The following is a 17295-nucleotide window of genomic DNA, read 5'->3' on the forward strand; positions in this document are numbered from 1 at the left end:
CTAGTGGCTGCAAAGCAAGCTGGTGTGACTGCTCTGAATTCAGACATTTACATTTATTCAGATGAACCTCGCTCTGAGAACAGTTTCAATTCATTGAAATAAGTAATGTCCTTCTCATGCAAACGTCTTCCCAGAGACTGAGACATCATCATTCTAACAAGCCTTCAAGCTCAGGTGTGAGATGTAGCTGGGTGTATTTGTACTGCCAGATTTCTAACTCATGTAACGTATTTTGAAGAAGCAAAATATATTTGAACAACATCCTCGTGTCTCACAGCAGAATCTGGTGCTTAAAATATATAGGCCTGGGGCCAAGTAAACTTAAATTGTAATTAACTAGAAATGATGGAAGGATATATTTTATAAGAATATTTAGGCTAAACTAAGGGAAGAACTAAAGGAAATGTTTTTGGACAAGTATTGCCTTCTAAAGGGAATGGTGATAGCCCACAGGTTGGTCCACTTACACGAGGCTGTTGAAACACAAAATGTGTGTTATATGGCACAGATCCACACTATGAACATACAAAATTGAACAAAACCAGGGCTGAGCCTCCCAGGTTGGTTACACACCAACGCACTTCCATCTGTACTCCATAGTTTCTTTGAGTTTGTGATATGTATTATTCCAAAGGATTCCTTGTTGGAGGAATACTTGTGTTCCACCTTTTGTCAACTTCATGCCTTAGTGCCATCACGGCAACCAAGGGGGGAAATCTTAACTATTAAGATCAGGAAGTGTGTGCATCAAAGCTGCCTCCGAACGTATAATTATCACTAGACATTTCAATGTCAGCCTGCCACGCTACCATTTTAATTGTGTATGTGCTGCTTTTCTACGAAACGATCTGAATGTTGAGAACAGGAATGAAAAGAGCTTCTGTGCCAGAATGGCTATCAAAGTTTGGTTTGGTTCACTGGAGATAAAAGGAGGCCAACAAACTTTCAGATGACAGAACAATTAGTTTCAGGGCATAGCTGACTGTTAGGTTCAAAAACTCAATTCTGTGATGTTTAACAAACTTTTTTTTATTTGTTATAATTCGGGGACATTGTTTTCCCTTGCTGTATGATTCATGGACCAAAGTAGGAACCAGTCTGTCTGAAGGCATTATTGTTACTCAGCACAATTAGTCTAATTGCAAATGGGGACCCCAGTTCTCATTTGAGGACATTGAGAATTGCACAGGACGGCTTAGGAGAAGCGTTCTTTACAATCAATGACAAATTAATACATTAAAAAACAGCAACACCTTCCATGCTTCTGAACACACATCACGCACATCTAAATCAATTTGAAAATGTTTAAATCATATGCATGCAATTACAACTAAATGACTCCTAAGCGAAGAAATATTTGTTTACAGGTAATGATTTAGGGATCCAGTGCAGAAGTATTTTATATAGTGTCTATCACAGGGCTGTAAATTTAAAATTGAAAGTAATAAAAGCACTGGAGGAAGCGCAGAAGGGATTTATGCAAAGCAGAGGATAAATTTTCAGCTTTGGTTTGGATGGAGAACAGATGGAGAATCAGTGAAGTAGAGAGATAGAAGACTGTTCTATTAAGCACAAGCTGTACAGAAGATTTTTGCACAAACAATGCAAAAGGCATGTGGAAAGATAAAACGAGTCTGGGCTCAGCTGAGCAGACCGTAGGCTGTGAAAAGGAGAAAAACACAGATTGGGAAGCATTCACCTTCCTCCAGCAAGGCTATTTTATATCCGGTGGCCAAAACAGAAAAAAGGGAAGAGCTGTTTGGGTGACCTCTGCGTTGTGAAGGGACTGAACCCCTCTTCAGGCTCAGCAGAAAGCTCGGGCTCCTCCAGGAAAGCAATGAGGAGGAGGAATAGCTGTGCTGACTCCTGCCTAGAGTCACCCTGTGGGGAAGTCTCTTTCATAATTTAAACAAAGGAAAGCTAAGGAACCTTGGGACTTAAATTAGAAGCCAGAGCTTAACAGTTGCACTCAGTGTGTCACACTGGTGGCACTCGGAATGCTTCATGGTATACCAGCTCCTCCTTCCCTTGTGGGGAATAAAGAGCATACCAGAAAATTTGAAGTTCCATTTAAATTCCTCTGCATCTTTACCCGGCACATTTATACACAACCTGGTATATTTTAGGTGCTAGTATGTCATTACTTTCAAGTACAATCTGCTGCAAATTATAGCTGAAACTTACCTTACGCTCTCCATAACTTTGCTGTTAAACATGTGGCATCTGTTTCAGTCTTCCTGGTTCCTTCTGTTGCCGCCTCCTTGAGGGAGCTGCTAAGTGCAGGAGTGTTGTATGACAGGTGGCTGAGGTTTTTTCCCCCCTCTTTTGATTTTGAAAACAGTATAGTGAAAACAATGATAAACAATAGAAAAATGTCATGCGACAAAATGAAAGTCAGTTGCATGGCTGTTGGCCAACCTGTGGTGCTGACTTTGCACAGTGAAATATTTCCTTGGCATTCTTCATAACAACTGAAAAGTCAGCATTTACTGCAGGTGTATGAAGTGAAACCCTGCATGACCCTCAACCATTTGGTTCCCCTTCTTACTCTGCTATTACTAAAGACCTGGGTACCCTTGAATGAAGCTCCAGAATATTACTCTGTACTCATGCTAAAAATCTCAGTTATGAATTTCCTTTTAGCACACTTCCAGTCGGTTAGACAGCATAAATCAAGCCTAACTTCCTTTTCCCTATTTGTGATTTTTATCTGTTTTCCCAGCTTGGACAATGAACGTATACCCTGTCTTAACATGAAACTGCAAGCATCAGACCAGTATTCCTTAGGACAAGAGGAGGTGGCCTTAAATTGGGGCAGGTTCAGGTTGGGCATTAGGAAACATTTCTTCTCATAAAGAGCAGTGCTGCAGTGGCACAGCTGCCCAGGGAGGTGGTGGGGTCACAGCTCCAGAACTGTGGGGATGTGGCACTGAGGGACGTGGCCATGGTGGGCTGGGCTGGGGTTGGATTTCGGGATCTCAGAGGCCTTTTCCAACTGCAATGATTCTCTGATTCTCTGATTCTCTGATTCTTTAAGGTGTAGACCAGAAGTCCTCTCAATCCCAACACAGTACTCCCTATTCCTAAATAACATTTAATAGACAGTTTTACTAATTTGATCTTAAAAAACCCCCACCATACAGTCCTAGATTGCTAAAACGAAACAGCTCAATCCTTAAGGCTCATGTGACCTAACTTTAAAGCACATGAAGTCAGGTGAGTGAATCCCAGAAGTTATTCAGTATCTCACTTGAAGTTACGAACTTATTTCCCATTGTCCCACACAGCAGAAATGAACTTACGCATTAGCATTACCTATTATATATGTTTAGATATGTTAATTAGTGAATACAATTGCTTCAGCATTCTGCCAGATTGAGGCAGTTTCACCATCTCTGTTAAATGCAAACACACTTTGCGGAGGCTCAGCAGGTCCCTGCTGGTGCTGTTATCTAACAGAGGGCTGCCAGCTCCCCACTAATGGCATTTGGGTACCTCTCAGCTGAGTTTCCAGAGTGCTTGCTGCAGCTCAGCCTCTGTCTGCAGTGAGCCAGTGCTGTCCTTGAACTTTACCTTTCCTCCACTGTTATTTGACAAGAGTGTGTCAACGACCAGGTGTGATCAGATGTCTGGAGGCACGCGGTGCCGAAGCCCAGCACTGGCACAGGAAGAGTTCCTGCACAGGAGGTGACATTTGCACAGACCTGCCAGTTAAAACCATTAGGACTCGACAACCTCTGTCCTTTGGCAAGGATTCCTCCCACTTGTCAGCAGGCACCATGCTATCCTAGCAGACAAGGGACAAAAGCAGCACAGATACACAGTTATGGACACAAAATAGATCCATGCTGATCTGCACTGATACACCGTTATCTCAAAAGGCTTGGACCTGTAATCAACATAAAAGAAAACTGCAAGAGAGGGTGAGAGGGTGCCTGAAAAGCAGGATTAATCTACAACACAGCAGAGATGAAAACAGTGCTTTCACAGATCAGTGACACGCCTGACTTAAGCAAATATATTGCTGGTTCTGAAAAAGTCTGTCTACAAATACCCTTGGAAAGATTATTCCAAAGGAATGCTGTCATATTAAAAATCATTATGTAGAAATAATAGTTTTCACCAAATCAGTTATGAAACAGAATGTTTCTCATCAAAAGGCTCTCTCACTTTTTATAGCCCGTTGTTTTAGTTTTACATGTTATGACGGGACACAACAAACTGAGCCTAGTCAGGAGACACAGCTTCCTTCTGAGCGCTTGCACACAAAGCCACATGACAGTGGATGGAAGGTTTCCTACTCCATTCCTTCTGTCCTAAAGCAGAGCTTTTGACTATTCACTGTTTACGTGCTTTGCCTTTTGGCTGGACAGGGATGGGGATGTGGAGCAGAAGCTGCTGCAGAGACACGACTGGTAGCTACTGCTGCAGAGAAAGGCAGCAATTCCGTCTCACTTTGTCCCTGTCTTAATCTCCCCAAACTTTCGCTGATCCTCACTGTTCTTCTAAAGACTGGAGCCACATGGAACTCCCTCCAAGTCCTTTCACTACAGAGGGAAACATTCAATTTTGCCTGCAAATACAGTGAGCCCTTCTGGCTTCACGCCGCCAAAGTTACTCACATACACTCAGTGCACACAATGATCCCGTTCACACATCCCACAGCGATGTCTGCCTTCTTGTAACAGCATGATATTCATCCAGGTCTTAGTCATTTTCTGCAAAATTGCTCATCTTTTATTATCTTTATTACTAATCGCTTCCCAAAAGTAAGAAGAAACCCAAAGCATCTTTACTGTAATAGCAAAAAGCAGTTAAAATGCATGTACATTTTAATTACTGATCTTAGGCTTTTACCACATCTAGTTTAAGGGTCTAAATTACACAGCAGTGCCTCACTGAGCTTTCCATTAAGAAATAATGATGAGATCTTCTCGCTTATTCAGAGATGTCCATTGCCCGGATTAAGCAGACCTCATAAAATGTTATATTTATGAAGTTAACAGCAAGTATCTTCAAATTATTCAGTTCCCTTGCAATATTATGTTCCTTGTGTGAGGAAATATTCAATAAAAGCAGAGGAAGACTCTATGGAGCGCATAAATAATGATACTACAGCATGTCTCTTCGTTGCATCCATTTCATTTTCTTTCCCTGCCATTCTTTAACAGGTATTCATAATTCTTTCCCAGACTGTCCTACATTTTTATTAAAATTGTGTTTCAAACTAACTTGACAAGCAGATGCCAAAATGATGCTGCAAGGTAAGTTATGAGAACACAAATCCATTCTACTTCATAGAATCATAGAATGGCCTGGGTTGCAAAGGCCCACAGTGCTCATCCAGTTCCAACCCCCTGCTGTGTGCAGGTCACCAACCAGCAGACCAGGCTGCCCAGAGCCACATCCAGCCTGGCCTTGAATGCCTGCAGGGATGGGGCATCCACAGCCTCCTTGGGCAACCTGTTCCAGTGCCTCACCACCCACTGGGGGAAAAACTTCCTCCTAAGATCCAACCTAAACCTGCCCTGTCTCAGGGGAGGTTGCTCATTGCAGGAACTGCAGTTTTGTGAAACAGTTCAGTGTTCAAGGACAAACCTGACTCAATGCAAGAATATATATACTTTATAATGCATTGAATGAGCATGACCATAGGAAATTATGTCTACAATTTCAGCTTTTTTTTTTTTCAGCCCTGTGGAGAAGAACCTGGGGGTCCTGATAGATGAAAAACTTAATATGAGCCAACAGTGTGCTCTTGTGGCTCGGAGGGCAAATGGTATCCCGGGATCCATCAAAAGAGGGGTGGCCAGCAGGGACAGGGAGGTGATTGTCCCCCTCTACTCTGCTCTTGTGAGGCCCCATCTGGAGTACTGTGTCCAAGTGTGGAGCCCGCAGTACAAAAAAGACAGGGAGCTGTTGGAGAGGGTCCAGAGGAGAGCCACTAGGATGACTGGAGCACCTCCCCTATGAGGACAGGCTGAGGGAGCTGGGCTTGTTCAGCCTGGAGAAAAGAAGGCTGCGGGGTGACCTCAGTGCAGCCTATCAATACCTGAAGGGAGCCTACAGAGGGGAGGGGAATCAACTCTTTGAAAGGGTTGATACATGTAGGACGAGGGGAAATGGTTTTAAGTTGAGGGAGGGGAGATTTAGGTCGGACATCAGGGGGAAGTTCTTTACCCAGAGAGTGGTGAGGTGCTGGAACAGCTGCCCAGAGAGGTTGTGGATGCCCCGTCCTTGGAGGTGTTCAAGGCCAGGTTGGATGGGGCCCTGGGCAGCCTGGTTTAGCATTTAATGTGGAGGTTGGTGGCCCTGCATGTGGCAGGGGCGTTGGAGATTCATGATCCTTGAGGTCCCTTCCAACCCTGGCCATTCTGTGATTCTGTGATTTTTAAACACAATTTCTTTTACATAATTTCACTGTCCAACTTTCTATTTCACGTACAGCTCCTAAGGGTTTTGCATCCCTGAAGTAACAGAGGCAGCATACATGTCAGCAGTAAATGCCTTGAAGAATCTAGGGGGAAAATAGAAGAGAGAAAACAGATGTTTACTTGCATAAAGCCACTAATAAGCACAGTGACTACAGCTGTGTAACTAGCCATGCCTAGTGGCCACTGACCAAGCAGCCCATGGTCACTTTCATGCTGTTCTACAATACCAACAACCATCCTGTGGTTACACAAACCAGACATACCCTATTGGCCATAGAAATAGCCAATCTAGGAGTAATACTAACTACCCTCTTACCATCCAGGCTGATCAGTCATCTGATAGGCTGAGACAATTCTATTACAATCAAAAGATTACACAACTGGCCATATTTGACAGATTTACAAATGACTGCATGTGTTTGTAATGTTTGTGGCTTGTTTGTAGAACTTGGTTAAGATTTAAGTGTACATTTATGAGAAAATTCACACGATGAAAATAAGTTTTTAAAAATGCCTTATTGTATAATTCTAGGCAATGACAGTAGAGCCAGGAGCTGGATTCGATGATCCTTATGGGTCCCTCTGAAATTGGGATATTCTATGATTCTTTGAATGCAAAAATATCTTCCAAGGCATTTTGCAGCGTGGTCTTTCCTCCTGACACCTGATACATTCATACAGGAAGAGAAAAAAAATCAGGTCTTTTATAGGGGTATAACGGCACTGAGGAATTCAGCTCCTCTGCAGCAATCTGTCTGGTATAGCCCCCTGCTGGCCCAGCTCTGCCTTAAGCACGAGAGAACAGCGCAGCCCTTGGGTGCCGGGCACGATTTACAACACCATATGGCCACCCCAGCACTGAAACGAGTCCCCCAAAGTTTTCTTTCCTGCATTACCTTCAATCTTTCAAAGTCATAGGGCACATCATTAGTGCTATAGAAGGTGCACGTTTTGGTCACCCTTATTTATTTGTAACAAAAGGACAACAGGCTCTCTTGTTCTCTGCGCTGCAGTGATCCTGTGCCAATGCCAATGACTGATGTAATACAGTGTTGAGTGTTCCAGCACATACAGTCCTATAGAGAGAAGGCAGATGAACTGGAAAATTTCACTTTCTCACCAACCCAGAGGGAGGGTTGGTGAGAAAGAGGGAGCAGAAATTCTCAGTGCTGTTCAGTGCTTACATTTACACTTCATAGAATCATAGAATCAGAGAATGGCTTGTCAGAAGTTCCAACTCCCCTGCCACATGCAGGGCCACCAACCTCCATATCTAATACCAGCCCAGGCTGCTTAGTGCTCCATCCAACCTGGCCTTGAATAGCTCCAGGGATGGATGGGGCATCCACAGCCTCTCTGGGCAGCTGTTCCAGCACCTCACCACTCTCTCTGCGAAGAACTTCCCCCTGCCATGCAACCTAAAGCTTCCCTCCTAGAGCTAGAAGAGGAGCAGCAAATGCAATGATTGTCAATGCTGTCTCTCAGGCAAGGCTCAGCTCTGCTCACCTGAGAGTCGTAGCATATAACCAACATACATCTGAGAGCGGATGGGGGACATACGTGTGCACGGCGACTGTGAGAACATTTCTATGGGAAGTAGATGATTTTTCAGATTTCCAGTTGCACGCTGTTTTTGGATTGTTCTCTTTGCAGTGGCGAGCATTCTGCACCGTGTCTGCTGCTAACAAAGAAAAAGGAATGGAAAGATAATGAAAGTCACTTTCACTTTGAGATGAATTCTCAAAGTCCCACAGGATTAATTTATGGAGGATTAATTTATGGAGCAACACAGGAAAGCTGGCATCTGGCTCCACCGCTTTATTCTCTAAGCTAAAAGTAACCTCATATTCATAAATGACTGTCTCAAGCCTGAGGCTTTTGTTTATTTATTTATTGTTTTGCTGCACCTCACAACGCAGAGGTCCCGAAGCCGCTTTCTTCACTGAGTTTAAATGGAACCTCAGGAGCAAAACTCCCCCTTCAGGTCCGGGCGCCCGGAAGAAACCATGCGCGCCCCCCGCGGATTGGTGGAGCTCTGATGACGTCACACAGCCCGCCCCGCTGCCTGATGGTCGCTGTAGTCCTGACCCCCCTCCCCGTGGAGGCGCCGCCCGCTGCGTCACGGGGTCCGGGCGTGGCCGGCGGGAGCGCCGCGCGGGAGGGCGGGACCGGGCTGGGGGCAGAAGGCGCTCAGGACAGCGTGCTCCGCTGCTGGTGGCGCTTCACTGGAGTCGGTCTGAGCCGCCGGGCAGGTGAGGCTGCCGGCCGTGGCGAGCGGACCGCTGAGGGAGGCGGGGGAGATCGGTGCGGGCGGGCCCGAGCAGGGAGCGGCGGGGCGCTGGGACGCTCGGGCGGGCGGCACCCGGCGCGGAGCGAAGAGGTGCGGGCGGGCGGGCGGGCGCGTTTTGGCATTCTTTCTCGCCGAGGCTGCACAGCCCCGCCTTGCAGCCCAGCTGCGGTCCCCGCGGGTATCTTGGGCGACTGGAGGCTGCTGGGGTGTGAAGCGAGGGCCGGGTGGCTGCGGGGAGACCTGGCCTAATCGGCGTGCCAAGGGTTGTGCCCGTGTAGTGGGCTGAGGGGCGGGCTGTGGCACAGGGCTGTGTGAACGCGCCGGCCCTTGTGCCTGGTTTTATCTTCCCAGGTCTGCCGTGGGGAACGTGAAGCTTCTGTTGTGGCAGAAGAAGGCACCCAGATGTCCACAAAGCTCAGTGTCTCGCTGTATCCTGTGAGGGGAGTTATCACCTCCTTTCCCTAAGTAAGTACTGCCGTGCAGAGAGCTGTCGTTCAGGTTGCTTACAGTGATCGACTCATGCTTCGATGTTTCTGCAGTGATTGAGGCCGGTGGTTGGAGCTTAGAGGACAGCCAGGTGGGTGATGAGGTACATCCAACTCCTCCGAGTGCTCTGTTACTGTGAGGAAGCATCCAGCATACTTACAATCCTAGAATCATTAAGGGTGGAAAAGACTTGTCAGATCACCTAGTCCAACCATCCACCCACCACCAGACTTGTCCACTTGACCACTTAGACTTGTCCTTGACAGACATTCACTTAGTAGCTCTTCAGGATTATCGAATTCACGGAGCACCTTCTCTCCAAGGTAACCCGCTTCAGTGCTGAGCTGTCATTTTTTGTTTTAATTTTTCCTTCAGAGCTGACCTAAATCTCCTTTGTTAACACTAAGCTGATTATTACCTTGCACAGTGGACTTGGAGAAAATTGATAAGTGCTCTCTCACCAATGACCTGGTTTGTGTTTGCAAGTTTACTCTCACAGTTTTCTCCAAACTGAATGAACCCACTTTTTGTGTTTCTTTGGTCCTGGAGCTTACAAAACCTTTTCATTGTCATTGGACCATGAAGCTCAGAACTGGGCACAAAATGCCAGTGGAGAAATCACTTGCTCGTGGCTAATGGGGTAATTACCTCCCTGCTGTATGGCATCTCTCTTAAAGTTGTACTGACTTATTTTGCAGCGTTCTTACATTATTGAATTATTGTCTTTGTGATCTGTGTTGCTAGATGAGACTGCATTAGATGGTGTTGAAGCTAGTGAGTCATTCATTATCAAGTTATCACAGTACAGTCATGCCTCAGGTCGATGGTTGTGTCCCCATTTGTGTTCTAAGTTCTTCTAAATTCTTCGTTGTACATTTCCTCAGAAAAATCTGCTCTGATATTAACTTTCTTCAAAATTTCATTTGCTCTTTTAGGAAGGTTTTGGGAATAACCAGGCAAGTGCTTCTTGCTTACCCTCTTAATACAGGATCAGATTTATAAATAATACATTAATGCTCTGTTATACTTGTAAGGGATTACTTTATCTGATCACAAATGGTCAATGAAGCTGAGAATGAGGAGGCAATATTTTGAAAATTTGGAATGCTAGAAGTTGTTATGAAATATTCTGAGAAGCAGCGTCCTGTCAAATAGAATGAACAGACTGGTTTTGTGATGAAAGTGCAGCAGCCTAGGCCTATGTAGACATCACAACTTCTTTCTTTTAAAATTACATTTCACTATGAAGACATAATAATAATAATAAAAAAAAAAGTAGGGTTGTGGATTAAGTGTAGGTGAGTATTGTATACATTGCCTTGACTGAAAGGAAGAGTCCAGCACGGGGAGGGTCATAAGTTAAATATACATACAGATGTTTGCCTCAGTCCTCTACAATAATTTCAATTCTTTAATTTGTTTAGATGTCTCGTATCAAAAAGACATGGAGCTAGGAAAGGCAAAGCTGCTGAGAACGGGCCTTAATGCCTTACACCAAGCAATTCACCCTGTGCACGGGATTGCCTGGACTGATGGGAAACAGGTCATATTAACTTCTTTACATCTTCATAACGGAGAGCCAAAATTTGGTGACTCGAGCGTTGTTGGTCAGTTTGAACACGTCCATGGACTCTACTGGGGCCCAGGTCCCCCTGATGCCCCAGCACTGCTCGCTGTTCAACACAAAAAGCACATCACTGTTTGGCAGCTCTGCTTTAACGCTGCAGACAGAAATAAGCTCTTGGTTTCTCAGATCTGTGACATCAGTGAGCCGTTTCCAGTGCTCCCCCAAGGCTGCGTGTGGCATCCAAAGAAGGAGATCTTGGCCGTGCTGACGACGCGGGATGCCTCGGTCTTGCACTCCGTTCATCTCAACAACTGTAGAATTAAAGCCGATATTAAAGGCAGCGGTCTCATCCATTGTGCTTGTTGGACCAAGGAAGGCAATCGCTTAGTGGTCGGCGTAGGCAGTGCCCTTCATTCTTATATTTGGGATGACGCTCAGAAGACTCTGAGTGCTTGTACTTTTTGCCCAATCTTTGACGTGGGAGGCTACATCTGTGCTGTAGAAGCTACTTGGAATTTTCAAATTGCTGTTGCTACTGAGCTTCCTTTAGACAAGATCTGTGGCTTGAATGCCGGTGTGGCTTTTGAGGTTCCAGCCAGCATTGAAACTGAATCCTTTCCCTCGCAGTCCAGCTTATGTGGTGAGGAAGAATATTCCATGGACTTGGGGAAGAAGGTGCTGGATGCTGAGAAGCCCATGTCTGCAGTTACATCTCCCGTGGATCTGACCCACATACTCTCTAGCAAGCCGGGTGCTGATTCCAGTCCTCTGCTTCATCTGAGGCCCAAGGATTACCTAACGGGAAGCGGCCAAGATTCTTCACATCTCATTTTGGTGACTTTTGAAAAAAAGGTGACCTCTACCAAAAAAGTGAGCATCCCGGGCATTCTGGTTCCTGATATAATGGCTTTTGACCTCAAAACTCAAACCGTATCGGTCGCCTCCAATACCTGTAACATTATTTTAGTCTATTCGCTGACTTCGTCCAATTTACCAAATATTCAACAAATTCAGCTGGAGAAAAATGAAAAACCAAAGGGTTTGTGCTTCTTGACCAATAAATTGTTACTGATACTGGTTGGGAAACAGAAATTCACTGATCCTGCTTTTCTTCCGTCTTCAAGATCAGACAAATACATGATCAGGTTGATGATAAAGGAGCTGATATTTGAAGCGGCTCCTTCAACATCTGCATCAGTTAATGGGAGCTGTGCATCCGTCAGTGGGAGTTTGAATCTTTCAAACTTACCTCACGATGTCCCTACAGATGTTCACCCTCTTAGTCGTGGACTCTTGCTACCAGATCGCGCTGCCATCCAGTCCCCCACCAGCAGAAGAAAACTTATTGAGGAAATTAAGAGTCCTGGCTATGAACAGAGCTGCTTGTTGAACATGAGTGACCTCAAAGAAAAAAAGGTTTCCTTGAATTTTCCTCCAGCTGTTGAGTCTCTCAATGCTGAAGCACTTAATCAGTCTGCATCGCTGTCCACCACATCGCTGGCATTTTCTAACAAGCCAACGTCTCCAAAAAGACAGATAGAGACAGCTTCCAAAATACCAAATTCTTACAAAAATAACCTATTAAGTGAAAAGGAAGCAAGCTACTTTTCAAAAAATGTAGAAAAACTGTCTGGTAACTTTACTCAACTACAGCATCATGTCTGTGAATTAACTGAGCTGCTAAAATCGGGGAAGAGAAATCTTTCAATGTACCCTTCTTCTCAGGAACCCCCTTTTATTAACATCACCTATCAGGTAACTCTAGCACTGTAAGCTTGAATGACAGCATCTGTATATGGATATATGGTCTTTGTAAAGCACAGGATTAAAGCTACTGTTGGATTATACACAAGAAGGACAGGACATCATTGGTGTGAAGTTAAGCCTGGTGGGAGGAGGCCTGTGTAGGAGTGTTGTAGTTGGTAGGTACAGGCTGCTCAGGAGGGATGGGCAGGGAGTAACTATGGAACAGAGGGGTTGGGTTCTGTGGGGTTTGCAGATCACAGTGATGTGGTTGAGAGCCTCAGAGTGAGGGCCAAGGGACACCCAATGAACACAGCTGGTGTCCTCCTGGCTGAGTGGCCTGTAGTAGACTCCCACACTGACACTGATTAATTAATCTGTAAGAAGAGAAGAGAGATGTCTAGGTCAGCCATCCTTATCTCTGTAGGTGGCTTCAACTTGTCAGACATTAAATGGGAATATCACACAGGTCCAGGAGATTCCTAAATCACCTTGCTGATAACTTCCTGGTACAGGAACTGAATACGGATACTAAGAAAGGTGCCATCCTAGATTTGTTGCTTGTGAACAGAGAGGGTCTTATGGGAAGAGTGATTTTTGGTGGCCACCTTGACCATAGTGACATGAAGCATTCGAGTGATAGGGGGAAAACTGCCAGCAAAGCTTTGGCACTGCTTATGGGGAGAGCAGACCTCAGGCTGCTCAGGAAACCAGCTACCAGGGTCCCCTGGGAATCTAGTTTTGAAGGCATCGTGCTGGGAACTTTTTAGGTACCACCCTAAGAGCAGGCATTTACAGAATGTAGGAAGTCAAGCAGAGCAGAAGGCTGACTTGGCTGAGCAGGGATCTTCTTGGTATGGCCTCTAGAAATGAGGTTGTGCAGCATGGAAGGACTGCAGAGATGGTATTTACTGATGTAGGTAGAAAATCTGTGACAGCAGAAAGCTCACTTACAGTCAAAGCTGTCCAGTAATGCACAATTCTATGATACTACCTTGCAAATATTTAGCATATGCAAAATTGGTCCATTTCCAAGCTTCACTCTTGACATATCTCTCGTGGATGGGTGGCTGTGTGCATGGATGGCATGGAAGAGGAGTCAGGATTCACTTTGTTTCTGTCATTTTAAAAATTGCTTTGCTTTGCCCCGTGGGGGGATATGCTTTGCTGGCTTCTAAGGCTTAGAGCAGTGATGATCAGAGGTGAGACAGACAAGCACTGCTGATTTGTTGGCCTGTTCCTCGTCCTGGTTTGTGGACAGGAGTTCTTACCTGTTCATAAGATAAGGATCTGGGAGGGGGGGGGAGAGAACTTGGTGCTTTACAAACTTGTGATTCTGTTTGGATGGTTATTATCTTGATATTTCTGCTTAAAAATAGATTGCTGTATCTAATGAGTCTTTCTTGCACTTGCAGAAGCAGCTTTCCAGAAATGATGCAGATGAAAGGCGATCTGTTATTCTTTGTGAGGGTAAACTCCGTCTAAGTGTCGTCCAGCAGATCTTCAACATCTCTCTTGTAGAGATGCAGCACGGTACATTGTAATATAATTATCCAGTCATGTAAACACTTGAAACATGGGTAACATTTTCAGTGGGCAGTGGCAGTGTACATAATCTAATCTGGAGAAATAACCCCGAAGGTCCCACGTGCACAGTGATGTGCCTGTATACATGTCAGCTCTAAGTGGATTGCCTTTGGGATGCAACCTCTCACAACTGCATACATTCTCAGCACTGTATTGCAGCTGCTCACCACTGTTTGCTGTCTCCTCACTTGCAGCTATCCAAAGGACTTCAGGTTGCTGTACTTACCACTATGCAAGTCCTACTTTTCTGTAAACAGTTGTTAAAATGCTTGATGTTCCAATACACAGATAGAAGGGACAGGTCAATAACTGACGAATCTTTAAAAGGTTCTTTCTGCTGTCTTATTTTTGCTGAATGCTTGTCATACTGCAGGGTCCTGTAGTGACACACAGTGACTGCTGGTGCGACACAGCCCAGAGGGGTGCAATATACCTAGTGAGAAAGGTAGGCAGGTTTGTGAATCTGATCTGGTGTTAGGAGGTAAATGGGCACAGCAAGAACGCTAGTTTTGAATTCCTGAATTGGATTGATATTCAAGTTTTGTTCCCAAATGAGATATGAAGCCAAGATTGAAGGGCCGTATGCTTTTAAGCTGCAATCTTCTCCTGACCTTACTTGTGCCGTGGAGTTCCATGATGTAACTGTATGAACAGCTGGAAGTGGTTCCCTGAATTCCCCTGCGCCCCCATCTCTGTCTCATTACTTCATCGACTTAATGGATACAGCTATGACAGCTTCTGGAAGAACTGGTAAAAGTCAGTGCTTCTGACTTGGAAGTAATGATGATGTGAAGTCAAATAGCAAAATGGCCAGGTGCACGGGGTTGCATAATACAGCACAGTATTTCTTCCTCGTGTTTATTGGGATTAATTATATTGAATGTCTCAGAATTGTTCCTAATTTTTTAAAATTATATTTGTCATACAGTTTAATAAATGGCTGTTTTGTACAGTGCCTGCACAGCTCAGCCACTGTAGAGCAGCCTATGAACACCTAATTAAAACCAAGTCTGGATGGGCATGAATTCTATTCAGAATTGAATTCCTCTTCCACTTATTTAAGCGTGCATTTCTCACAGTCACATCTCGTGAGTGGGAAAGCTGCTCAGGAAGCTGAGTTCTGCACGGTTGCTATCAGTCCTCTGTTTCTGGGGTTATACAACCTGCATCTTCCCATCCCTTTTAGTGCTACAAAAGCTGTAAGCATACAGAAGCATTTAACTTTCCATTGGAGAGGAAGTAGGTTTTCAACATAGCTGAGAGGGCTGTTTACAAACGGGTGCTCCTCTGTCTCCACAGGTTCATCTTGGATCGTTCTCACAGCAGACGGCGACGGCTTCGTCCCGTTGACGTTTACATCCATGCAGGAGGTGGTTGTAAGAGATGCCAGCATGAAAGGCTACAGTGCCCGATCCTCCAAAACTTTAGACATCATCAGTTCCACAGAAGGGTGCAGACATGCTGCTTCTGAAAGCCTGGATATCACCAGCTCTTTGGAAGTCCTCCGAGACTGCTCCTCCAAGGCTTTGGATGGCAGCAGTCCTTCTGAGCAGCCCAGCAGTAAAATGTAACTTTGGACAGTGATTTCGTAGTGCCTGTCTTACCATAGGAGACTTTTGAACTTACAGTTTAGGACTGCAAACTCTAATGAAGGTCTGTCTCAAACCTCTTTTGGATTTCTATCATCTTTGTTCACCAATGCTGTAAGTTATTTATTTGGTCCTTGGAAACCTTAGCCTTTTTATTTTATTCTGAGATGTGTTTTTTAATATGCCTCTTGCAATGTATACCAGGTATTTGTATCAGTGATTGAAGATAGGAGGTCTTAAAGCAGCAGAGCTGAAGCTATGATTCTACTCTTTAATGTATTGGTGTTTTTAGATAATAGTAAACTTGCTTAATAAAGACATCTGTGAAAACACAGCATTTTTCTTCATTTTCTCACTTCTGCCAAATCCTGAAATATTGCCTTCTTATTCAGAAACAGGGAGATGCTGTGTGCAGCAGAATGCATCTGGTTCTGCCCAGGTGTCAGATGGTGCTGTAAGGTTCAGGTGTAGGGAGTTAAGCCAACGTAGGGTCATGTGAAGGTCCTTACTGCATGGAGGTGAGACCTTCTGTCCCTCCTGTGCCCATGTTTACTTGGCAGTGTGACTGTGGGGAAGTGACTGTCACGTGTGGAGGTGTGGGTGGTCAGTTGACCCAAACTGGCAGAAAATCAGAAGGGCAAAATTGAGGAAAGGCTCATGAGTTGAGAAAGACACAGTTTAAAAGGTTAGCAGCAAATTGCTGTGTGTGCAAGCAAAGCAGAACAAGGAGTTCATTCAGCACTTCCCATCAGCAGGCAGATCTCCAGCAGCTTTGGGGGCAAGCAGAGCATCATTCTGCATAATGGGTACGTGGGAAATGGAACTCTGTAATGCCAAATGTTTTCACCCCCCTTCATTCTTTTCCCCCAGCTTTTATTGTTGACTGTGGCATTGTGTGGAATGGAATGTCCCTTTGATGATCCAGCCTCCTTGCTGGGCAGAAAGTGGGAACAAAGGAAAGCCTTGATGCTGTGTGAATGCTGCTCAGCAACAGGTGAGGCACTGCTGTGTCAGCAGCTCTGCGTGGTCACAGATCCAAAGCACAACGCCACGTGGGCTGCCATAAAGAAAACTTACCTCCAGGGCAGCCAGACTTAGTCCATCTTCATTGGCAAAGTGGCATTAGCTGCTTTTGATTCATTTTACAACTTCCTAGCAAATACTTTCATTCTTTTCATTGATTTCTTTGTCTTAGTATTGAAAATTTCACTGTTTCCTTTGAAGAAATACTATTATATTAACAAAGTTGCCTTCAATATACAAATATATAAATATTAGCTTTTTATTGCCTATCTGTGTCTAAAGTGACAAAAGAGGATGCCCATCACCTGCTGCCCTGAGAGCCTCCAGTTTAAAGGCTGGAGTTGTAATGCCTTTGTAGTGAGAAACAGTGACATTTAGAGAACTGCACAGGTTTATGTAGCCTGGATTGCAGCACCAGAAAAACACAGTAATCCAACATTGCTACCCGTAAAATTAAAGCATGGTCACATTAAGCGGTTTATCGGGCTTTCAGTGACACTTAACTGTGAGAAGGAATCAAGTGATGAGATTATGGAATTGGAGCTGCTGCCTCTGCAATAATATAGTCTCTTTTAT

The 17295-nt window shown here is 44.8% G+C and overlaps 1 protein-coding gene across 3 annotated transcripts; it reads left to right on the top strand.

Annotated features, from left to right (window-relative positions):
• Positions 1-8554: 8554 nt before the first annotated feature.
• On the top strand, positions 8555-16028 carry LOC125690097 (WD repeat and coiled-coil-containing protein). Of its 3 annotated transcripts, none has more exons than XM_048938083.1 (6): positions 8555-8686; positions 9076-9189; positions 10635-12532; positions 13936-14053; positions 14481-14552; positions 15407-15507. In XM_048938083.1, exons 3-5 carry the CDS (start codon positions 10655-10657, stop codon positions 14501-14503), a joined length of 2019 nt encoding a protein of 672 aa, XP_048794040.1. In that variant the 5' UTR covers positions 8555-8686; positions 9076-9189; positions 10635-10654; the 3' UTR covers positions 14504-14552; positions 15407-15507. The 3 variants fall into 3 exon arrangements, with proteins under 3 accessions (XP_048794040.1, XP_048794039.1, XP_048794038.1); XM_048938082.1 differs by lacking the exon at positions 14481-14552 and adding an exon at positions 9264-9301 and having other exon boundaries at positions 8556-8686; positions 15407-16028; XM_048938081.1 differs by lacking the exon at positions 14481-14552 and having other exon boundaries at positions 8556-8686; positions 15407-16028.
• The last annotated feature ends 1267 nt before the right edge of the window (positions 16029-17295 follow it).

Source organism: Lagopus muta, chromosome 2 (genome assembly GCF_023343835.1).
Source record: "Lagopus muta isolate bLagMut1 chromosome 2, bLagMut1 primary, whole genome shotgun sequence".
NCBI classification, from domain to species: domain Eukaryota; kingdom Metazoa; phylum Chordata; class Aves; order Galliformes; family Phasianidae; genus Lagopus; species Lagopus muta.